The 24,755-nt window shown below is 42.3% G+C and overlaps 1 protein-coding gene across 5 annotated transcripts in view; it reads left to right on the plus strand.

The window, feature by feature from the left end:
- The first annotated feature begins 4,626 nt into the window (after window positions 1-4,626).
- The window catches only part of ZNF507 (zinc finger protein 507), a 39,790-nt gene continuing 19,661 nt past the window's right edge, over window positions 4,627-24,755 (plus strand). For 3 of the 5 annotated variants that reach the window (XR_016350515.1, XM_075940141.2, XM_075940143.2), the window contains exons 1-4: window positions 4,627-4,781; window positions 11,961-14,092; window positions 15,592-15,697; window positions 23,932-24,046. Coding sequence is in view for 4 of the 5 variants with exons in the window: in XM_075940141.2 (XP_075796256.2) it covers window positions 11,966-14,092; window positions 15,592-15,697; window positions 23,932-24,046 (2,348 nt within the window). In the remaining variant the exon portion in view is untranslated. Of the gene's footprint in view, window positions 4,782-4,832; window positions 4,965-7,381; window positions 7,411-11,960; window positions 14,093-15,591; window positions 15,698-23,931; window positions 24,047-24,755 lie in introns of those variants that run through there. The other 2 variants (XM_075940142.2, XM_006121219.5) reach the window with 2 other exon arrangements.

Consider the following 24,755-nt stretch of genomic DNA (forward strand, 5'->3'; position numbering starts at 1 on the left):
TCTGCTGCAGACCAGCCTCTCCGTGGTGAGCCCCGGCTGCCAGGTTCAGAGACTGCTTGGTGGGAGGTAGAACAACCTCTGTCCACAGGGAGGTCAGATCCCTCCTCCCTCCCCACTGACAGGGACTTCTGTAGTGTCCAGCCCCTATCTGCAGCAATCCCAGGCCACCACAAACAGAGGCTGCTTCGTGGCAGCCTCCCCTGTCCCCCACACTGCTGCCTCAGATAGAGGCAGTAGTGTGGGGGAAAGGGGTGGAGCAGGCAGCACTGCGGGGCTGGTGCTGGGAGGGAACCAGCTTTTAAAGAAGCTCCCTCCTCCCCAGCACCGTCTCCTCGCTGCTCCCTCTCTGTAGGAGGCAGCAAGTGAGGGCAGGTGGGTCTGTGGAACTGCACATATTGGCTCCAACCTGCCCTCTTCACACTGCTGCCTCTCAATCAGAGGCAGCAGCACAAGGGTGGAGGAGGCAGGCAGATCCAGTGCTTGTGGGGAGCCTGCTTAAAGCCAGTTTATCATGAGCACTGGCTCCCCCCACCTCTTGCTGCCTCTGTGTCAGAGGCAGCAAAGTAGGGAGAGTGCATGTAGTCAACAAGATTAACCAATAAGCGCAGGCTTATTGATTAATTGTGTAGTCGACTACACACTGACATCCCTAATTTCAATATGGAGAAATGCAAAGTATTCTACTTAGGAAGGAGCAATCAGTTGCACTCATATAAAATAGTCAATGACTGTTTAGGAAAGTGCACTGTAGAAAATAATATAATGGTAGCTATAATGGATGACAGGCTAAATATAAGTCAATAACGTACTACTCTTGCAAAAAAAGCATACATCATTTTGGGATGTATTAACAGGAGTGTTGTAAGCAAGACACCAGAAGTAATTCTTCCACTGTACTTTGCACTAATTAGACCTCAGAAAGAGGATATGTCCACTTCTGGGTGCCAGATTTCAAGAAAAATGTGGACATATCGTAAAAGTACAACAAAAATTATTAAAAGTCTAGAAAACATGATTATAAGGGAAGATAGAAAAATTGGGTTTGTTTAGTCTGAAGAAAAGAAGACTGAAGGGAGACATAACAGTTTTCAAGTATATAAAAGGTTGTTACAAGGAGAAGGGAGAAAAATTGGTCTCTTTAACCTCTGACAAGAGGACAAAAAGCAATGTGCATAAATTGCAGCAAAGGCAGTTTAGGTTGGACATTTAGGAAAAAACTTCCTGACAGGATAGTTAAACACAGGAATAAATTGCTAGAGAGGTTGTGGAATCTCTGTCATTGTAGACTTTCAGAGCAGATTAAACAAATACCTGTCAGGTATGGTCTAGGTCAGGATGGTTAAAAAATTTTTGATGGGGGGGGCACTCCAAAAATTTGGTAAGTGGTTAAGGGCCACACTCTTCCATATTAATGGAGGAGGTGTGGAGTCTGAAATGAAGGTTGGGGCAGAAGGAAACTCAGGGTAGAGGACTGCAGTGCAGGAAGGGTTGTGGGATCTGGGAGGGCGTTTGGGTGAAGGAGGGGGCTGTGACCTGGAACCAGGGGTTGAGGTTCAGGGAGAGATGCAGTGTCCAGGAGGGAGTATGGGTGCAGGAAAGGATTGTGACCCAGGGAATGGCAATTAGGAGGAACCTCAGAGTCTGGGAGGAGTTTATGTTCTGAGGTACGGGTGCAGGAGGAGGTGCAGGGGTTTGGGTTGTAACCTAGGGCAGGGGATTAGGGTCTCCTCTTTTCTAAAATGAAAAGTCCAAATTTTTTTAATCTTTCTTAATATGGGACCCATTCCAAACCCCTAATCATTTTTGTTGCCTTTTTCTGAACCTTTTTTCAATGCCAACATACCTTTTTAAGATGAGGTGGCCACACCTGTATGCAGTATTCAAGATGTGGGCGTACCATGGTTTTAGAGGCAATAAGATATTTTCTGTCTTATTCTCTATCTCTTTTTTTAATGATTCCTAACATTCTATTTGCTTTTTTGATTGCCGCTGCACCCAGACAACAATCCACAATGACTCCAGGATCTTTCTCTTGAGTAGCTGTAGCTAAATTAGTCCCCATCATTTGTACATATAGTTGGGATTATTTTTTTCCAAAGTGCATTACTTTACATGTCAACATTAAATTTCATTCGCCATTTTGTTGCCCAATCACTTAGTTTGGTGAGACCTTTTTGAAGCTCTTCACAGTCTTAACTATCTTGAGCAGTTTGGTATCATCTGCAAATTTTGCCACCTCACTGTTTACCTCTTTCTCTAGATCATTTATAAATAAATTGAATAGGATTGGTCCCAGGACAGACGCTTGGGGGGACCCCACTAGTTACTTCTCTCCATTTGGAAAACTTACCATTTATTCCTACCCTTTGTTTCCTGTCTTTTAACCAGTTATCAACCCATGAAAGGACCTTCCTCTTATCCCATGGTAACTTACTTTGTTTAAGAGCCTTTGGTGAGGGACCTTGTCAAAGGCTTTTTGAAAATCTAAGTATACTATATCCACTGGATTCCCCTTGTCTACATGTTTGTTGACCCCCTCAAAGAACTCTAGCAGATTAGTAAGGCATGATTTCCCTTTACAGAAACCATGTTGACTTTCCCCCAACATCCAGCCTTACTCATTCCAGCACCCTCGAACCTTCTCTCCTGAGCCCCTTCTCACACGCCCCCAAACCCTGATTCATGTCCTCTGTCCTGATTTCTACATCCCTCTGCAGACACACCCCTAACCCTCTGCCCTGAATCTCTTCTCACATGACCCAACCCTGATTCCTACACTGCTCCCTGCCCTGAGCAACATCTCACACATGCAACCCCGACTTCTGCATCTCCACACCCCAAACCTCTTCCAAGAGCTCCTCCTCAATTCCCCAACCCTGACTACAAACAGCAACCCCCAGCCCTGACTCCTGCATCTCCCACATCCCCACTCCTCTGCCCTGAGTCCACTCCTGCCCATACTTAAAAATCTCTTACAGAAACTGTCATGTCATACACACACCCCAATCCCTTGCTCTGATGTCTTCTCTGGGGGCAACACAACAATACCTACAAGACATTTAAATTACTTCCACCGCAAGAATGGGAGCAGTGAACAGAGCTGAAAATGGGAGTTTGGAGGAAGGAGTGTTGGGTTTTCCTGGGTTGATTGACGATGATGATGATGATTTATTTCTGGACAGGCATTTACGTAGAAAGGCATCTATGACAAGTACAGAGGTGGCACTGATCATGGCCTAAGGAATGGATGATATAATGAAGAGGACCAGATGTAGAACATGGTTATTCACCCAAAAAGAGCTTTGTATGAAATGCTTCTTGATAAAGCTGATAGGAAAAAAGATGCAGATAGAAACTAGGGATGGATTTCAAAGAGACGTGGGTGATGGAGGAAAGGTAAGAGGAGACTGAAGGGAAAGAAATCAAGATTTGCAGATACAAGCTGGCCTGTAGAACTGTGAGCTTGGACTCCTGGATGAGGAAAATAGCTAAGTAGTGAGAGTATGTGACTATGAGAAACAGGCAGAAGAAAAGACTGGCTAGTGAAGGAGAAATAGAGCTCAGGAACTGGAGTGCTGAGTTGCAAAGTAAAGAAGGGATCCAGCAAGCAGTAACAGAAGGGTAAGAGACGAGCAGTTAACTCTACAAGAAGAGAGGAAAAGCTAATGCCAGAGTTCAGAGCTCCAGAATAGAGATTGCAAGAGAGAACAAAACAAGAGGACACGCAGCTACATCAAACAGAAAAAAGGCTGGAGAATTACACCAACACCAGAAAGAGTCAGGTCTACATGACTGGTAATTCCCTCTTAAGAAGAACCAAGACCTGACCAGAGCTTATTTGAAGAAGAGAAGGATATGCTATCTGCTGGGAGCTAATATAGGTGATATGGACCTGAGGCTGAAGAGGATCCTAACTGGAGCAGGAAAGAATCCACTGATTGTCCTTATGGGGGAAGAGAGGATACTACTAGATGCTTGCTGGTACGCATCAACAGAGACTGTGACAGGCTGGGGAAGAAGCATAAAAGAAATGGTGCTCAGATGCACTTCAATGGGATTCTCTCTGTTCCTGAAGGAGGAGAATGAAGCTGAAACAAGATCATGATGATCAATCAGCAGATGGCTCAGGCAGTGCTGCTACAAAGAGTGCTTTGGGATTGTTGACCACTGGAGCAGGACTGCCCTCAGAGGATGCACTCTATTTAAAATTAGGGAGAGACATAGACTTCAGGGATGGAGGCTGGCACAACTCATTAAAAGAGCTTTAAACTAGGAGCTCAGAGGATACAGTCAGGAGATACATGTACTCCCCATGCCTGATTCTAATACTGACCCAGAAGAACATCACCAGTGGGTAGCACTGGGGAGGCAAATGGACAAGCTGAACGTCAGTGTACAGGGGGTGAAGAGCGAGCTACATGCTGAATGTCTGCGGGAGTTGAGCTTTCCCCTTGGCCATGGGGCTCCCCGCAGGTGCCTACGAATAGGTGGCCTGTGCCCTTCCGTAGCCAGAGTCTTTGACTTTTCCCGTTATCTTGGGGCCACCCCTCGTCTCTATGGTAACAGGAAGGAGGAGAGGCGATAGGGAACTTTCACTCTTCGATCACCTGATCTGGCTCAACGGTCACGTGATCCCATCTCCATCACCGCCATTTTGAAGCAGTGTTCCCGGGGAAGGAAAGAAAAAAAAAAAAGCCGTAGCAGCAGCCCGGAGCGACGCCGGTGCGAGAGAAGCGAGGCGAGGTGGCGGGTAGCGGCCTGTCCCGTGCAGGGCCCGGCAGGTACCCGCGTGAGCAGCGGGGCGCGGAAGGGAAGGAAGCGACAGAGGCAGAGCGCCGGGACGCGGAGCCCATGTGCATATCCTGGAACCCCCCCGCCACCCTGTGCAGCACCTCGCAGGGTCCCCGTCTCCCTCAGTCTCTTTCCCACGCCGTCCTCTCCATTCGGCCCCCGGGTTCCTGCAGGTGGGATACTCGCCACCTCTCGGCCAGCGCCTGCTGCCCTTGCGGAGTGGGGGGGGCTGATGCCCACGCCGCGTACTGGGCTCTCCTTTCACGCCCTGCCTGCAGCTCTTGCTGTGCCCTTTCCCCTTAATGTAACTCAGGGCTTTCGCACACCTCACGCGGGCTGAACTGTGCTCTCTGCCCTGGCTGCTTGGGCTTCTGGGGTCAATGACAAAGCTGGACAGGAGGCTGCATGCTGTAAGAGAGGAATGTTGAACAATGATGATTTAAATGGGGAGGTTTGCGAGAGCCTCCTGCAGGGAATAATATGACCGCCTGACCCATCACATTACCACCTGCTTCCAGTATGATAGTGGTTTGGGGGGAAAACAAGTCTCTGGTTGTTCCAGCATCCCCAGCCTGGAAGGAGATACAACCAAATGCTAAAACCAAAGTGCCGCTGGTAATAATCTTAATGTACCAAATCTGATTAATCTTAGTTCTACTCAGCTATTTTGAAATGCAGGAGTAAAAAACCAAATCGGTGCTTGAGTCCATCCTCTCCTACCCCCCATACCTTTAGAGAGGGAATGATATGAGAAGCATGTCATGTAAGGTTACCGCATTTCAGTTTCCTGGAAAGAGCGGAGGATGTTGCTGGACAGGGTACCTGTGATATAGGTACTTAGTGGAAGTGGGGGGAGGGGGCTGTGTTGCTCTCAATTAGGGTGGGAAGGTGGCTGGCATAAACCCATGGTGCAAGAACAGTCATCAGTCAGTGCTTCCCAGTGGGATTCCCTCCAGGGTTAGGAGCTGGAGACTGAGTGGATAGGAGGATCTCACAGATGTTGTTGGAGGGGATCAGGCCAATCCCTAGTCAATGTAGGGAAAGGAACAACTGAAAAGTGGATCAGTCAGGGCTTTTTTGAACTATATTTGTTTTGCAAAAAATGCAGGACATTTCCTGTTATTTTAAAAATCCTTCCTGGCAGAGGATGGAGACTCAAAAAAGAGGTAAAATCCAGGAAAACCTAAATGTATGGTTATCTAGGATCTTCTAACTTTTCTCTATTGTTTGGTGGGTATCTGTCTTCAGGATTTTGTTTTGACAATAGCTTTGGTTTCTGAAGATTGAGTAATAAAACCAATAGTGGGTAAAAAGTAAAATTCTCATGATAGTTTTCCTACTCCTAGGATTTGTAAAGGCTGCTGTGATGGCTTTTTGTATTACATTATTGTGTAGAGCAATAGTTGGCCTTTCTTAAACCTAAGGCCATTTAAAATTGAAAATAATGTTGGTAGGGATGCAAAAGACAGTTTATAAAGTAACCATGTAACTGTTTAAAACTCTAGCAGCTACACGTGCTGCAGGTCTGCAGTACAGGCAGTCCCCGGGTTACGTACAAGATAGGGACTATAGGTTTGTTCTTAAGTTGAATTTGTATGTAAGTCGGAACTGGCATCCAGATTCAGCTGCTGCCACTGAAACTGACCAGGGGCTGACTACAGGAAGCCGGAGGCAGAGTTGCTCTGCCCCCAGCTTCCTGGAATCAGCCTGATCAGTTTCAACAGCTGCTGAATCTGGAGCCTGGGACAGAACAGCTGGGGCGCTGCCCAGTAGGTTCCCATAGGACCAACCCGTCAGCACCCCAGCTGCTCTACCCGAGGCGTCCCGCAACAAAAGCCTGGTCTGCGGGGGGGGGGGGAGAACGCACTAGTTGTGCCCCCCCCCCCAGCACACCAGGGAGACCCGAGCAAAGCTGCCCAGGCGGCGGGACCCCCGCTGCCTGGGCGGCTTTGCTCCTGTCACCCTGGTCTGCTGGGGGGGGGGTCCAGCGGCTTTGCTGGACCCCCCCAGCAGACCAGGGAGACTGGGAGAAGCTTTTCTCGCCCCGGAGGACACGGGTGGCGACCCGCCGCCCGTGAGCTCCGGGGCGAGAAAAGCCCCGTTCGTAAGTGCGGATCCGACAAAAGTCGGATCCGCATAAGTCGGGGACTGCCTGTATAAAGCTTGTGCGTGTGGGCTCTGACTGTTGCCCCACATTTCAAGCCAATGGGATCTGTGGGAAGCAGGGTTCCAGTCTGCAACACTTCCTGCAGCACCCATTGGCTCGGAACAGCGATCCGCAGCTAATGGCAGTTGTAATCCCTGGAACCACAGATAAATATAATGGCAGCAGCCTGCCAGAGGCTAACCATGGCGAACCACTGCTATTTTATTGTCCACCCCTGGTCCAAGTGTAGCTGGTACGTTAATGTTTTTATTTCTGCAAAAAAAGTTCAAATTAGTCTTTCTTCTTTAACCGTCCATTGTAAAATAGACTCTATCATAAAACATTTTCTTTTTGCACTCAGCTTGTAAGTATAGTAAGCAACAGTAATTTTATCTGTAAAAACATGAAGAATCACTGATATGTGACTTTTTTACTTCGTTGCAGATCTCAAAGATCACTATAGTCTGAACAAGGTTAGAAAAAAATTATATTTCAGTTTGATAATGTGATTTTCTGTAAAACAATCATTTCTCCAGTATGGAACTTTATATTGCTCTACTTCTGTTATAAGTAGAAAAATATTTTCCTAGTAGAAGATGAACTAACTGCAAACCCACAAAAATTAGCTCGAGTACTTAAGCAAAGGCATACTACTTAGTATTACTTTTAATTCACACTTAGAAATTGACTGTTTTTTCAAGTTGATAAAATCCCTCAGGCCAGGTCTACACAAGACCTGGAAGGTTGGCTTAAGGCACCTGCTATGTAGAATACGTAGCTGGTGTCTGCTTACCTTAAGCTGAAGCTTGGTGCCATCCCCACTGCAGGAGTCCAATGGGAGCAAATGTACCCATCGACTTCCCTTACTCCTCATGACTGCGAGAAATACAGAAGCTGGCTGGAGCTGCCCTCAGAGTTTGATTTAGCGAGTCTATATTAGACCCGCTAAATCTAATGCCAGAACATCAGTGTCCAGCATGGAGAGTGAAGACATGCCCTCCAGTTATGTTTGAGTTCTTAAAGACATCTTACAGGATGCATAGATAGTATTTGCATACTCTGCCCTAACAGTTGTGGTACCTATTAAGGTCAATGTGAGATAAACATCTAAGCATTATATTATGCTGAAAACATTGTTAAATTGCTTTACTTAATCTATAAGTATTAAAAAATCCAGTCTAAATTTTAAAAATTGGATAGTGAGCCATGATATCAGCTTTATTATTCTCTGATCACTCTAACAATTGCAACTTGAATTGAAGACACTTGTAATGGCAGCCATTTCTATGGTTTGAAAGCTTTATGTGAAAAGAGTATATTTGTATTTGTTGTAGTTATTCAACAAAACTATTAAGTCTAAATTAATTCTATGACAACTGAACCATCAAAATGAAAGTACAAAATACAAAGCATACTTTTTCATGTTGGAATAAACAGATGCATTATCACATTGATTTCTGTTACCAAGAAGATACTGAATTTGAATGACATAACCTGCCCATCTTGTATTCTTTTGTCCTACATAAAAGTTCTAAGACATCATAACTGTACTTTCAGCCTACATTTGCTGACACAGGCTTGCTATTTCAGTGGGGCTCTGCACAGAATTTACCTACATAGATCTGACTGAAGAATTGCAGCCTTGAATTGTTTTTGTATTTACAGTGGAATCTAATGAGTGTGGATTTTTAGGATAACTTGTATCCTTTGAAAATGTTTGAATTAATTTGATTAAGTTTTATCCACTTCTGAGTAGTTTCGGTACTTAAATATTTTTTCAAACATAGTGTTAAGACTTACATAGAAAAAATCATTCTTGTTTGTCCTGATTATTCTCATTTTAGGTGGTGCCTTCATATTTACTTTCCAGGTTAAACTTAGGGTTAAACTCTTAAATCCCTACCTTCAGCATCAGCATTTTTACAATAGAAAATCCATAACTACAGTTTAAATAAATTAATTAGATGCCAATACTTATGCACCATAACTGTATGCAAATAAGTCACATTTTGTTTATTTTTCTGTAAGAACTTTCTTACAAAACACATATATAAAATCTCCAAGCCATGTTCCCTCTAATCTTTTCCATCACTGTGTGGATTTTTTTCTATCATGTGCAGAATAAATGTTTTATGTGCACTCATAGTCTTTAAGGTCAGAAGGGACAATTATGATGATCTAGTCTGATCCCCTGCACAATGCAGGCCACAGAATCTAACCCACCCACTGCTAGAATAATCCTCAGGTATGTGTGAATGTTCACCACCAGTGGAACATTGTGGGCACTCTGCTAATCAGCTGGGCAGCATTTGAATTTTTCCTGAGCAGCCACACAAGCACATAGTTTACAGGGAACACTGCCTACAAGGGGTCTAGTTCTGCAAATATTTACCCCATGCTTATCTTTGATCCTGGCAATAGTCCCACTGAATTCACTTGAGAAAATTCCATGCTCTGTAACTCTCAGTTTAATTTATTCAGTCAAATGGACTTTTCTTCTGCACTGAATGAGGATCGGAGGAAATTGAATTGTGATAGTAGATTCCAAGCATTAGCATGGAGGGGGATTTTCACTGGATTTACGTCCTCAAAAATATGTAACACCTTTTAAATAGAGAAGTACTACTAAAAAAATTAAAAAGCATAAATTGGCAATAACATACGTATGATTACTGTTGACCTCAGTGTAGAGTACTGTGGGTATTTCCCTTTTTGTCAGAACAAATAAAAATCTATGAAGGCTTCCACCCTTGAATTGTTTTTGTAATTACTACATAATCTAATGAGTCTGGATTTTTAGGATAACTGTTGTATCTTTTAAGAAATTAATTTGAGCAAATTAATCAGAAACACTCCACAGGACAAGGAATATATTTATGTCCAATTCAGAATATGAGGGAAAGTATAAAAACAAAGCTGTAGTCTAACTTTCCAGAAAAAGACCATATTCTCTGACTGACTTCTTTTGCCAGAAAGATTCTTGTAAGGGAAGAGAGTGTGCAAGCAAGTTGTAGAATTGGCTACAATAATGGTTTAAAAAAATGCAAAATTTGTTTTTTGCCCAGCATGGAAGAAGTGCTTGTGAAAAGAAGGTACTTTTCCCATGTGTTGTACAAGAGTATTTTTAAAAATGTATTCACTATTACTGTTGCCAAAGCTAAAGTTGGTTTAATTTCCCTTTTACTGTATCACATTGAACTGCAGCACAAAGTTCAGTTTCAAACCAATCTTACTTGAATTAATATTAAATTTGTAGTCACAGTGGTAATACAATGGACTTAACTCAGTGGTTCTCAAACTGTGGTCTGTAGACTACTAGAGGTTCACGATTACTCCCAGGTGGTCCACGGCTCAAGCTCAACCTCCTCCCTGTTTCCCCAGAGCAGAGAGCCTGCGGTGGGGCTCCAGCTTCCCTCTCTCTCCCCCACAAAGTTGGAGCACCAGTACCAGCTTCCTGCTGATGGGGCCAGGGGAGTGGGGGAGAAAGCTCTGAGCCTTGCTCTGCAATCCATCTCATGGAGAAGAAGCGCTTCCCCTCCCTTGGCCAGTGGGAGCAGCGGGAGACCATGTTACACGGTGCCTGGGATGGGTATAGGGCTCAAAGGCAAATAATTGCCCTCCCATGCCCAGCCCCCCCCCCCATGTACCACTCCTCTCCCCACCAAAAACCCGCACCTCCAGCCTGCTCCTACACCCCCTGCCGTGGTCAGACACACAATTGGCTCCCAGCCTGTTCCTCCACCCTCCCTTGCTCCTGCACCCTCACTCCTGGCCAGACACCCTACCCCAGCCTGTTCCTGCAGCCACCCTTGCTCTTGCAGCCACCCTTGCTCTTCTTTCCCCTCCTCCCCCAGACATACACCCTACTCCACCTTGCTCCTGCACCCTGGCTCTCATCCAGACTTCACCCTCTCCTGCACTCCACCTCCCATCCCGACTGCTGGTTAACAGAAATACATTTCTAACTGTAAATTGAGCATATTTACTGTGGAACTCAAATGCTTTTTAGTTACTTTTCAGAGAAGAACTCCACGATAAGTGTATTGTATTATAAACATTATGCTGCATTTTTCCATTCCTGATTTTTTTCTCCCAGTTAACAGTCTCAAACCATATTTGTGCTTAAATGTGGCCACAAATTTAACCTGTGGCCACACCACATTCTCGTCTGTGGTTTTTATGGTTAATGTTTTTAAAGGAAGTAAAAAGGGAAACGGTTATTGCCTTCAGCTTCCAGAACTATATAATTTTCAAAACACAGAAAGTGATTGTTCGGAAATGCTCGCGGCCAGTAGAGCTTTACAGTTCAGCAAATATTGGCTTGCTATCTTAGAAAGTTGGTTTTGTGCTGAGAAATAGGGGTGATTTTTTTTTATTCTATCTTAATGAGTAAAGTCATAGCAAAATGATTAATACAGGTAATGATGGTAGAACCATTTCATGCCAAAATTTTAGCTCTGTTCTGAAGTATTTTGTTACAAACCTACATTTACTTCAGAAGACTTTGTCTGTTTAGCAGAAACTGTAATTGATACACTTAGTATAAAAGAGTAGGTCTTCTTGCCATGGTGAAACTTACTTTTTGAATTTAAATGTACTGGATTCATTTAAAGTCAGTGTTTTAGGTAGAGTTTCTAGTGTTCAGGTGGTGGTGATCATGGTGAAGAAATAGACAATATCCACATCAATATAAGCCAGCTTACCCATTGGTAAAATCAGCAGCTCACTCTACCACTCTAGAACTTTGTGGTTTGAGGCACTTAAATGGTGGCTAACATGAAAAAGTGCTCAGTCAAAATGCAACATGATATCCAAAATGCTGTGTGTATACTCCCAGGCTTCTGATTTTTTTTTCTGTCTAAAACTGGGAGATTATTATTAGATTGTTAATAAATTTAGGCTACCATTGTTAGTAGAATTAAGAAGTTAGTATTTGTCAGTAGTGACTACATATATTTCTGTCTTTGTGCTTATTAAGGTAAGCTAATGTTTCGTTTTGTTTCATTTCATAATACTATTTCAGATATTATGGAAGAGGGAAGCAGTATTGCTGTACTGGTGCCAAATGTCGGGGAACAGGAAGCTGTACTGATTTCTGAAACAGTCATTGGCTCAACACTGGAAAGCAACGAAGATCATAGAAAATGTAAAACTGATCCTCTAATACATGTTATCCAGAAATTAAGCAAGATAGTAGAAAGTGAAAAATCACAGAGATGCCTTTTAATAGGGAAAAAACGTTCCCATCCTAATGCTTCTACACCATCTTTTGAAACACAAGATCTTTGTGCGATTCCAGCTAAAACAATGATGCTGCCTGTTATTGGCATTAAAAAGACTGATGAGCTACAAGCAGATTATGTAACCAGTTGTCTTCCACAAAGTAAAAGAAAGGTTATATGCTACCAATGTAGTCTATGTAAGTTTCTGTCACCATCTCTTTTTAGTCTACAAGAACATATAAAGCAACATGGTCAACAGAATGAAGTGATATTAATGTGCTCCGAATGCCATTTTGCTTCTAAAAATCAAGAAGAACTTGAAGTTCATGTTAGAATTCACCATGAGAATGATGGCAAAAACCACATCCAGTCAACAGTGCAACAATGTGTAACTCTTTCAACTTCATCTTTGCAAGGGCCTGTGGAAGGAATAGTCAAAGCAGGCACTGATCGGACAGTAAATCTGGACTGTAAAGATATTACTCAGTCTACTCCTGTGGCTGAAATGGGTAAGAGAAAATGGTATACTTATGAGCAGTATGGCATGTACCGGTGCTTAATTTGTAGCTACACTTGTGGTCAGCAAAGAATGTTGAAAACACATGCATGGAAACATGCAGGTGAAGTTGATTGTTCCTATCCTATATTTGAAGAAAATGAGACTATTTTGTCAGATGCAACTGTAACTCATAACCCTCATAGTGGGGATACAATTGTTCTTGCTCTAGAAAATAATGAATTGGACATCAATAGTGACCATTCTCTTCAACTCCAGATTTGTAGCTCTGAGCAAGTGTCATGTAAGTCACCTCTGGTGGAAGCAAACGTAAAAGAGGAAGAGGTCCTAAGTCAACCAACAGCCTTTTCCCCTACTGGAGAACTGCTGGAGGAAACCATATCGGATACAGAAACAGAGCAAGATAATTTGATAACTGATAGCCTACTTTCATCAGCACAAAAAATAATTAACTGTAGCCCAAATAAGAAGGGTCATGTTAATGTAATAGTAGAACGCTTGCCAAGTGCTGAAGAAACTGTTTTACAGAAACCTTTCTTAATGAACACAGACATTGAAGCTGAGAAAAAATTAATCTCAGAGGAGTCCCAGGTTGTGTGTGAAGGATCTGGTGAAGTTTATCACTCAAATGAAATTGAAGAAGTGATAATAGGATGGAGTAATAGTGAAAAAAAAGATAATGATTTAATCTCTAATAAAGGTATTGTAGCTGATGAAAATGCCCCTCCTGTACGAAGAAGAACAAATTCAGAGTCTTTGAGGCTGCACTCGTTAGCTGCAGAAGCTCTTGTTACAATGCCTATCAGAGCTGCAGAACTAACAAGATCCAGCTTTAGGGCCTTTGCTGCAGTAAACTCTTTAGATGCAGATACAGGACAAAGACAGACAGATGGCACTTGTGCAGCCCATTCTAAAATGGTATCCTCACTTAAAAATCCTCCAGAAGGATTAAGTAGCTTAAACCAAAGTGACTGTGCAATAATGGAGCTACAGAAGGACAAACCGGAGATATCAGAAGCGCCAATTAAAATGGGCATTAGTATGTCACTGCTCACAGTAATTGAAAAATTGAGAGAAAGGACAGATCAGAATGCTTCTGATGATGATATTTTGAAAGAATTACAGGACAATGCACAATGCCAACCTCCAAATGACATGAACGTGCCTGGAAGTAACCTGGTAGAGTACATACCTAATGTAGATCGGCCATACCGATGTCGTCTATGCCATTATAGCAGTGGCAATAAAGGCTACATAAAACAACATTTGAGAGTCCATCGTCAAAGACAACCATACCAGTGTCCTATCTGTGAGCATATAGCTGACAATAGTAAAGATTTAGAAAGCCACATGATCAACCACTGCAAAACCAGAATGTATCAATGCAAGCAGTGTGAAGAATCCTTCCATTACAAGGTGAAGTTATTTCCTATGCATCTTTCTAGTTTAACTGTTTGCTGCTGTTTTTATTGCTACTTTTAACTAAACTTAGCCATAGGACTCATCAACATATGGTCTCTTGTCTGCAGTGTTAGTACAAATGAATACTATTAGAGCAACTCTTAACATTTTTTTAGTCTTGCAACATGTCTTGCAGCTTCAAGGTATTTATTCTCCTATGTGTCCTGTGTTTCTTTGTGAAAAATACTGAGTCGTCATATTGACCCATTAATGCCCTACTGCTGGCCTGGCAACCTGTAGCAATAACAGGAAGAAATGGAAGCATTTGGAGGGCATAATCTAGATAACCTAAAAAACTTCCAGAGGGGATGCAAACATGATCCCTCATTGGGAGTGGGCACAAGACCAGAGATTGTTCTTCTAGAAACTTTAGCTCAGAAAAAATCTGTCAAGAAATGAACATTTCTCATTCTATTGTTGCCTCATGGAACAGATATTATACCGAGGACCAAATTTGAAAAATTATCTGCTAGAGCTGACTATTGTTCCACAATCATAGCATTAGCCTCTTGGTTTAACACATTAATGCGGCTGGAAGATGCTTTTATATGTGAATGTAGTGCTTATGAAAAGGTATTAATAGCACTGGTAACTGTAGTCATTCACACAACTGGGATCGTCACAGGCAATGGCAGTGCAGACTTGCCCGCTTGTCCTGTTCAGTCCTACTTTGGAAGGATGACATTTAGATTAAAGTACATCACCTCCAGAACTGATGAGAGTTTTTATCATGACCAGTAGAAACTGTTATGTAGGCTTTACTGGCCTAGTCCACATTTGAACCTGTGATTGCTTTTGTATTCTGTATCAGAGGGGTAGCCGTGTTAGTCTGAATCTGCAAAAGCGACGAGGAGTCCTGTGGCACCTTATAGACTAACTGAAGTGTAGGAGCATAAGCTTTCGTGGGCAAAGACCCACTTCGTCAGATGCATGCTTTTGTATTCTGTTACCAGTAACCTGAGCAACCAAGTCCTCTTTTCTCCTGTTTCCCTCCTATCCCCCTCATTTCATTAAAAATATTTTTTTCTGATTAGAATGTTGTTATTCTTTAAAAATTGTAGTATACCAGTATATCTGAATGTGAATCAGTGTTTAATCTTAAAATTATTTTACATTTAGAATAACTGATATTTACTCCAACAGTTCACTTTTTTCTAATGATCAATTTTGCTTTTTAAAATCTTTTTTGCCATCTAATATCATATATCTAATGTCTACTCTTTAAAAAAGTGAAAAACATTTTAATTGAGTTGTCACCTTAATACCATTTTTTGCATTTTTTATGTAGTACAGTTAGTTAACTGAAGCATTCTGCAAATCTGTCTGAGCTAAAATGAACATAATTTTTTAACATAAAAAATATCTTTGCAAATTACTGCAACAGGATATACTGCTATGTATGCATAGAATTTATAATATTTTAGGGAAAAGTGATTTTTGTTTTTTGTTTACAGAGTCAGTTGCGAAATCATGAGCGAGAACAACATAGTCTTCCAGATCTGCTCTCAACAGCGACATCTAACAAACTAATGGTTTCCAGTGAGGCAGATGAAAGAGAAGGTACTGTATGCATATATTTTTATGTAAGATGGCAGTGAAGAGTCAAATATGTTGCTACCAATGAGTTATATTTGTGAACTTATGTTTCTCAAAACTTCCATTAGGCAGAAAATTGTCATACTTATGCTCAGCCTAAATGTGTGTGGGGTTTTCAGAGGACAAAGCTTGGGGAAATTGCATGGTTTTTACATATCTGATCAGCATTTGACAAGCAATGTCTTTCACCAGTTAAGATCTTTTTGTGTGTGTGCACTGAGAGAACACTTTTTTTAAAATATCAAAAAAGACTTCCGAGGACAGTCTTTTATGGTCTAATGTTCTTTGATTTTTAAGTTTTGTTTTTTTTAATTTGCTTATTGAATGTGGAAAAGGATTTTTTTTTAAATGGCTTTCAAATAGCTTAAGAATTGGGGAACATCATCAAATAAGCACACTCGCATGGACCTGCCCATGAATGACATACAATAAAATAATTTGAAGTATTTGCATTGTGTGCATTGTGCAACCATTAATCATAACAACAGTTAAGTATGCTAGGTAAAAATATTTGAGGGGGGGGGGGATAAATAAAGCATTCTGTTTTCTCTATCATTGTTGTTTCATCTTTTGCATCTATTTTGTAAGCTTTTTGGAGCAGGAATGGTCTCCTGCAATATGTATATATAGCACTTAGCACAATGGGACACAGATCTCAGTTAAGCCTTCTAGTTGCTGTTGTTATATGTATAACAGCGAAGTAGCTAATGGCCCAGTTCTGTCAACCTTACTCGTGTTTAGTAATGACAAAAGTATTACCATGGAAATCAGTTGGACCATTGATGGAGAAAGATACTGCTCAATGTGAGCAAGTATAGGCTGTTAGTAATTTGCCCAAAGTCACGTGGTGAGTGTCAGCATTATAGTTAGAACTATAGTTCCTGGCTCCTAGTCCCATAGTATTCATAGTAATCTATGCTTATTCTTATTGTGACGCTAAACATGCAGTACCAGAAAAATCAGTTATTTATATCACTGGCACTGAATAAAATTACCCATGTTAGCTATTTTTTGCTATCCTGGAAGCCAGCAAGAATTTAAGCATATATAATAATATGCCAGGTGAGTTTTGCAGGGGCTTTGTGTTTTGGTTTTTTGTTTGTTGAGGAAGGGGGGGTGTTTGTTTTTGGTGGGACATGGACATACAGGAATAGCTCCTTTGTAGAAGAAAAAGCATTCTTCATGAACAGTCATCTTTTTTCAAAGGAGTAGCATGAGCATTTTTGGAGAAATGATGGAAAATAAGTGTTCCTGGTTTTGCTTTGGATACAAATGTTTGCACAGCTGTGAATATTGCCATTATCAATGTTTACAGTTGTTTAATCTGAGGTTTTAAAAACTTACTAATGATTTTGGATGCCACAATTTTTGATTCCCAGTTGAGAAACCTGCAAGGGTCCTGATTTCCAGAAGGTGCTTTATATCTCTTCTAGAGAATTAGGCCCCATTTAAGATGTTTCTGTTGAAAACGCAAAAAAATGAGAGAACCAAAACTGCTCATAATCTTTTAAAATCTTACACTTCAAAAAAAATCTGGTGCAATTCTTGCATATTAAGGGTTTAATTTTTATAATTCCTTTGCTAGTAACTTCTATTCAGGAAGCTGGGCCTGATTTAAATTTACTACAAAATTGTTTTAATAATTTATACTCATTTTTACATTTTGTAGCAATGGTAAGGACATTCATTTTAGATGGCTTATCCCTCTCCCCCAATTGAAGCTGGAAATATGGTTTGAGTGAAAACATTTCTCTTTAAATTTTTGTTAAATTATATTTTGGAAAGCTTAAATTATTTCAAATATAATTTACAGTCGAATTGTGACACTGCTGTAGTAGGGAAGCCATCTCGTCAAACAGATGTCATCCCTATAAAGTTACCCAAAACAAAGACATTTATTGCATAGCATCTGTTTTATGTGAAAGATTCTGAATTGGAACAGTTTCATTTCTTGTTTATGAAATAGTTAGTCCTAAACATCTCTATTCATCATGTTATACAGTAAACGTAAAGGAAACCTTGTAACATGGATATGATTGGATTGTAAATCCCTAATAATGAAGTACTATAGTAATAAGCTACATTATACAAACACCTATTTTTGCTTCTAGAATAAGGATCATCACTTTACTTTCACTCACTCACACACTCTCTCTCTTCCCCCCCCCTTCTCCCCCCTCCCCCCCATCCAGTCTCCAAAAACCCACAATATCATGGTGGGAGGAAAATAATTCCAAACTGGCAATGTAACTACAGTCTGGGACATATTGTGGATCATATTTAAACAGCGTTTTGTTAAAAGAATAAATCTAAACTAATGATTAATATAAGTAATTGCTCCTAAGTGTGTGCTGGCTGGTGGTTAGCTATTTCTAACTGTGCAATCAATTTATTTGTTTGCAGTATCCTTTTATCTTGTTAGCAACTATTTCTTTAAAGTCATCTAACTAGTAAATACTTAATTCCTTACTAGAAAATAAATTCAAATCCAAATTAATTCCCACTAGTGGAATCTTGCTTGCAGACACTTTGTGGTAGAAAGCTTATGGGAGTGCAATAGCAGAAGCCATTTAGTTTCTGCTCTGCTGTGGGGTCTGGACGCTGTTGGTGTTTTATGCTGGAGCCAAAGCATGTTAATCTCCAAAATGTACAGCTCTATAGCTGCCTATATGAATGAGTATGATTAAAAGTGGTTAATACAAACATAATAAATCTGACAGAGGTGTAGCGAAGGTGGGGTGGGGGACATTGCCCCCAGGAACCATGCTGAGGGGGAGCCAGGCTGCGGTGGGAGTGAAGCGCACACTGGCCCATGTGACACTTTTGAACAGAGATCCAGGAGCTGGGCTTCGTACTCCTGGCTCTCTACACACTGCGAGCTGAGGAAGCAGGAGCGGCCACTTTAAAGGTTAGATTTCCTTACCCAGCCGTCCCATTCCTCCGGTGCCTGGCTCTGTGGAGGGTGGGGAGAGGATTTGATGGGGGGGGCACTCCCAGTGCTGGGGAGGGCCTGGTTCAGGGGGAGGGGTGAGTGCATTGGAATGGGAGGCTCTTGGGGGGAGAGGCTGGTTCTGTGGGAGGGATGAGTGCATTGGGATGGGAGGCCTGGCTCAGGGAGAGGTGTGAGTGCATTGGGATGGAGGGCACTGGAGGGGGGGGCTGGCTCGGGGAGGAGTGAGTGCTTTGGAATGGGGGTACTGGGGGGTGGCCTGGCTCAGGGGGAGGGGTGAGTGTATTGGGATGGAGGGTCGGGGGGGGCTGGCTCTGGGATGGGGTGAGTGAAATGGGATGGGGGGGCCTGGCTTAGGGGGAGGGGTGAGTGCATTGGGATGGGGGGACGCTGGGGAGAGGCTGGCCTTGCAGGAGAGGTGGGTGCATTGGGGTTACTTATAATATTTGTAAAATAAAAGATACTTTATAACAAAAGGAAAAATTTAAAAAATAATAGCCTGATAACATTTTAAAGATTAATAGATATATAGATCAGGCAAGTCAAACTTGAAGCCCACTGAGGGCCACACAAATGAAAACGTATAGCTTTCAGGGACACCAAAGAAAATGTATTTCTATTGGAAAGTTGTAATTATTTGTTGTTACAGATTGTTTTAGGTATATTTTATAATATTTTTCACGTCTTGTTTTAATATAATACAATAATTTGATGTGTAAAATTATTTACTCACTCATAAAATAATTTTTAATTTAATTATAAATGTAATGTACTTTTAATTTTTGTAGATTATACATAAGTTGTTTTTTGAAATAAAAACAAGTATAGACCATGGTCAATCAAATAGAACAGGCTTCTATGAAAATTACAGATATTTTGTAAGTTTGAGATTTTGCATAAACATAATTATTCATGCAATTGCAAAAAATTGACATATATTTGATATAAAATTAATATATATTTTGTGATTTTATTTTGAAATAAATAAATAAAACCCAAAACATTAACAAAATATCTCCCTCCACTCCTCCAGAGCCAGGCACTCCCATATCCCCATTCTAACCCAATTCCCCTCCGCTCCTCCAAAGCACCCCCCCTTCTAACCCAGTGCCTCCTCCCTCCCCCAGAATCAGGCACTCCCAACTCCTTCCCTCCCCCATACCTAATACCTGCGTCTCGGAGCCAGTGTCACCGCTGTCACACATTTCTTCCTCAGGCGCTGGGGAGGCATAAGCACAGCAGCTAGTTGTGAGCAGGCACTTGATGCCTGTGCAGAGCAACCCAGCCAGCCGTGGTCTGCACTCGGCCACGTGCTCTAAGCGGCGAGCGGGACGCACTTTATTCTTTTATAAAAATGTAGTGGCAGGCCACAAAAAATTTCAGTTGGGCCACATGCAGCCTACCAGAAGCCTGTTTTGACATACCTGATGTTGATGGTATCATGAGCTTTAGAGGGCACAACCTACTTCCACCCACGAAAGCTTATACCACCTTCTACATAAGGGGTGGACAATAATTTTTGCCCCGGGGCCACTTCAAAAACATTTTAAGTAGCCCTGGGTCAGCCCGGAAGGGGCGGGGCCTAAACAGGAAGGGACAGGGCTACCCAGACCATGATTGGTCTGGGGTGGAGGAGCCCTTTTGCCCCCTCCTTCCCACTAGGCATCCATGCCTCTGGTAGGGCAGGAGGAGGTTTTGCATGCTCCCCCGCCTCCAAGCCCTAATTGGCCTGGGAGGTGGAGGATCAGCAGGGGCTCTGTGGACCGGATCTGACCCACGGAGGATCTTTTGCCTACCCATGATCTACATGTTTTGTTAGTCTTTAAAGTATCACTAGACTATTTTTTGTTCAAGTTTTTCCTGTTACAGACTAACTCGGCTACCCCTCTGAAGCTTCTAAAAATGGTTCTGTACTATACCATTCCTTTTGTCCTCCCTGTTTCCTTTCTCCTTTGGCGAGTTGGGCAGGCAGGGGTTTTGGTAAAAATGTATCTGACATGCACACAGTGCCTGCCCTTCCTCAGCTGGTGCTGGATAATCAGAGCCTCAATTCTAAAGGAGTTGGCATTACTGAAGTGATAGATCACCCCACATTTTGTTGCAGATTTTCCATCTCCCAGTCATAGCAGAGACTTGAGATTAACGTGGCTTTCTCAACTAAAAGTCTTGTACATGTTCAGATGTTGTGATTTTGAACACCTGGAGAGGCCGTCTGCTCAAGGCAAAGTTGGCCTTGAATCTTGATATCTATGGTTTGTGTGAAATTTGGAAGAGCAGCTCAGAGACCCCTCTCTGCTTTACTAAGTATAGAGTCTCATGGCAGCCTGAAGGAAAAAGTCCTCGTGACAGAGTTGCAGGGTATCCTCAGCCTTAGGCTACTTATTGTTTAAAGTGCCTTCAAGAAAGTGAGGGTGATTCTTGTGTTGTGTGTTCGCTTTTTGTTAGGTGTGTATATATACATGATTATTTAATTTTTATGTCAATTCAGCATCTTCTTCTGGCAGAATTAATGGTTGGTTGTACCTTCCTTAACCGGGACTCTCTGGTCTGGCTACATCCATGTCCGGCATGACAATATTCCTGGACCACAGAGCCCAAAACCAGGGAGGTCTGGTGGTGGGGTAGGAGTGCAGTAGTGGGGACTGGTGACTCAGCTGGGAGCCCAGTCTGGGAGTAGGGAGTTCAGTATGGTGGGGATTTCTAGCCCCAGCTGCAACCAGCAACTCTTGTGGCCAGCAAGCTACAATCCAACAGTGGCCGCGGAGCTCTGGCCCCAACCCCTGCTGGGGCTATGGAACCAAGCAGCTGCAGAGATCCAGCTCCAGCTGTGGAGCTAAGTGACTGCAGAGCTCTGGACCCTGCTGTGGAGCTCCAGCTGTCCCACTTTGTCCCTGGTAGCAGCGGGACCAGCGGCAGCTAGAAGGCCCCACTGGGGTAACAGTGGGGTCAGACTGCCCTAGTCTGGTATCAGCAGGGCAGGATGGGCCATGAGGAGAGGGACCTCCCCTGTTCTGGCAAATCCACTCATAATGGGTATGTCTACACTACCCTCCTAGTTTGAACTAGGGGGGGTAATGTAGTCATACGGAGTTGCAAATGAAGCCCGGGATTTGATTTTCCCGGGCTTCATTTGCATAAAGCCGGCCGGTGCCATTTTTAAATGCCGACTAGGTCGGACCCCGTGCCGCGTGGCTACACGCGGCACGGACTAGATAGTTCGGATTAGGAAGCCTAATCCGAACTATCTGTACACCTCGTTCCAGTGGTCTGGCACTCCTGATAGTGTGGCACCAACTGGAACCTGGAAATACTCCGGCCAGCCAGACTGTTGGAGCTGCTCTGCCCCCGGCTTCCCCGAGTCAGCTGCTGCTGAAACTGACCAGCGGCTGACTTGCAGAAGCCGGGGGCGGTGCTGCTGGGTTGGTCCCACAGCGCCGCCCTCTCCCACGCTGCGCAGTTCCCCGCCAACTCCACCCCCACCCCAGACCCGTCATCGCCCCCCTTCCAGTACTCCGGCATATCTGATAATCTGGCACCCCCTGGGTCCTAAAGGTGCCAGATTATCGGAAGTTTACTGTAGTTGCAACAGTATAAGAGCTTTCAGCTTACAAATTAAAAGAATGTGTAAAAATTCTTAACAGTATTAGTAACCTCAGCACATTGTAGGTGGTCTATCAAATTTCTGCTTTGGCAGTAATTATAATCAAATGCTGATCGGCACCTGGATCTTCAGAGACTTTAAATCTTAGAGTTTCATTCAGATTGCCTTTATTCTTTTCTGATATTATTATTGATATTGTTATTGTGTATCCTTTATCAGTTTTATCTTTCTGATTCCTGAACTCTCCTTTAGGTCAAGGCATTTGGGCTGGGCTTTTGTCCTGACAAATTAAAGAAGCAATTCAATCTTTTCCACATGCTTTCTCTTGTACACAAGGTCTAGAACGCTGTTAATATAGAACAATCATCAAACGTTTAAACACCTGTTCATGTCAGATTCTGTGACTCTGGCAGCACAGGTGAAACAGCAGTTTAGGACTTCGGTCCACTGCAGTCCTGACTTTGTAAGGTAGGTGTAGGCAATAAAATGGCAGCAGTTCGCCAGAGTTAGCTCCTATTGAGCTGCCACAGCTATATTTACCTATGCCTCCTCAGGGTACTGACAAGGGAAGCTCCCTTTGTCCAGTGGTATCTACAGGAAATAGCATGGACCAGGATAGCCTGCTGGTGTCAAGGTTACTTTTAGCAACATGTAGCCAAACCAAAAGATAAATCTTTCTTCCCATCTGGAATCTGCTCACAATACTACTAGCTCTCCCTCCGTATCCATTCAACCTGATGGTATCTAACTCTTTTGTGGGTGGGTGGGTGGGTGGGTGGGTGAAGGAAGGCAGAGATCTGCTTCCTGGTTACAGTCATGTTAGCAAAAAGTTTTGAAATCTCTGTTTTTACAAGATTTTAACCTTCTTATGTCTTCAGCGGAGAACAAAGTTGTCCTTGAGCCTCAGAATCATTCATTTCCAGGTTAGATTTCCTTCCATGATGCATTCTTTCTTGATTTGCCCAGGCCTCAGCACTCAAAAGAAAAAGTATTGCATAGTAGGTATGAATAGTATTGTTACAATGTATCTTAGTAGAAACGTTTCTCTTCTTTCCTTTTAAATGCCTACACCTCAAAGCATCCAAATCAGCAGCCCCCAAACCAAAAAAGGTTCCTCACTCCTGGTTTATATCCTAACCTAATCTAAAGAGTCTCAAACTTTTTTGAAAAGATAGCGTATGAGTGGGAGATAAAATGGATCTCTTAACCAGAACTTATTCAGGAAGCTTTTGATTTAGTTTGTTCTGTTAATTTTTTTCTTCTTTATTAGTGCCAGCCTGTTCCTTTGACTTCATTCTGCGGTGCAGTGAAAATGCTGAGCCCAGCATTTTCTGTAGCATCATAATATTACAAATTTTACGTCCTGACTTCAGGAACCAGAGAAGGGGAGAGGCTGGGTTGAGAGAGAATGCTCTTCCTAAATCTTAATGGCTCTAGTAAATAGCTGGGAGCATACAGAATATCTCTGGTAAGCTAAATGTACATGTATTAGGTGTAGCTGTCCATTTCTAGTTTGCTTCGTTGTTAAGTATCACTTCAAAATGTTAAAAAATGTTTCATAATCCTAATCAGTCTGAAACTATCATCCTAAAACTTCCTATAGTAGAAAAAACATATTTTTAAAACAATGAAATGTATTGCACACAGGAAACAAGTCTTCAGTCCAGAAACTCTATAGATGTGATGTATGTGACTACACAAGCACAACTTATGTTGGAGTACGAAATCACAGACGAATTCATAACTCTGATAAACCATACAGGTGAGTGTCTGAATAGTCATTCATTATCACTGGGCTTTAGAACTGTAACTAAAAAGTTTAAATTGCTGATGTGTTTATTTTAATGACTGTTTTTAGGGTATCATTGTAGAAAACATTTAATATCAGTTTAAAAGTTCTACTAAGAAGTAAATGAAATGAATCCATTAAAAAATGGAAGGAGCTGCAGACTCAGTCAAACTATATATTTAGAATCCAATAAGTTACTTGGGATGGTGCAACAGTATGTATTTTCAGTTGTAGATATCATCTTTTTTTTCTGAATTTGAAACAATGAAATATGACACTTTGGAGGGGTAAATAATGAAAATGTTATCATATTTTACATTAAATAGTTCATTAATGGTCTTGAAGTGAGGTACGAATCTGCATTCTCTGTAAAGTTGAGACTGTGATACCCAATCATGTTTAAAACTTTAAAAGCTTTGTTTTAAACTAATTAAACAACAAATAACAAGGTTCAAATGCCTCAGTGGACTGGGTCTCCAAACTTTTTAACCGCAAGATCACTTTTTCAATATAAATGCAATGTAAGATCTACCTCAGACCCAAATACCTTTGCCCGGCTTCCTTCCTGCCCCACTCCACCCCTTCTCTGAGGCCTCCCACTGCTCACTCCATCCCCTTTCCTCCCCCATCCTCACTCACTTTCACCAGGCTGAGGTAGGGAGTTGGAGTACAGGCTCTGTTC

The sequence above is a fragment of the Pelodiscus sinensis genome, chromosome 12, assembly GCF_052426305.1.
Source record: "Pelodiscus sinensis isolate ZL-2025 chromosome 12, ASM5242630v1, whole genome shotgun sequence".
Classification (NCBI taxonomy): Eukaryota; Metazoa; Chordata; order Testudines; family Trionychidae; genus Pelodiscus; species Pelodiscus sinensis.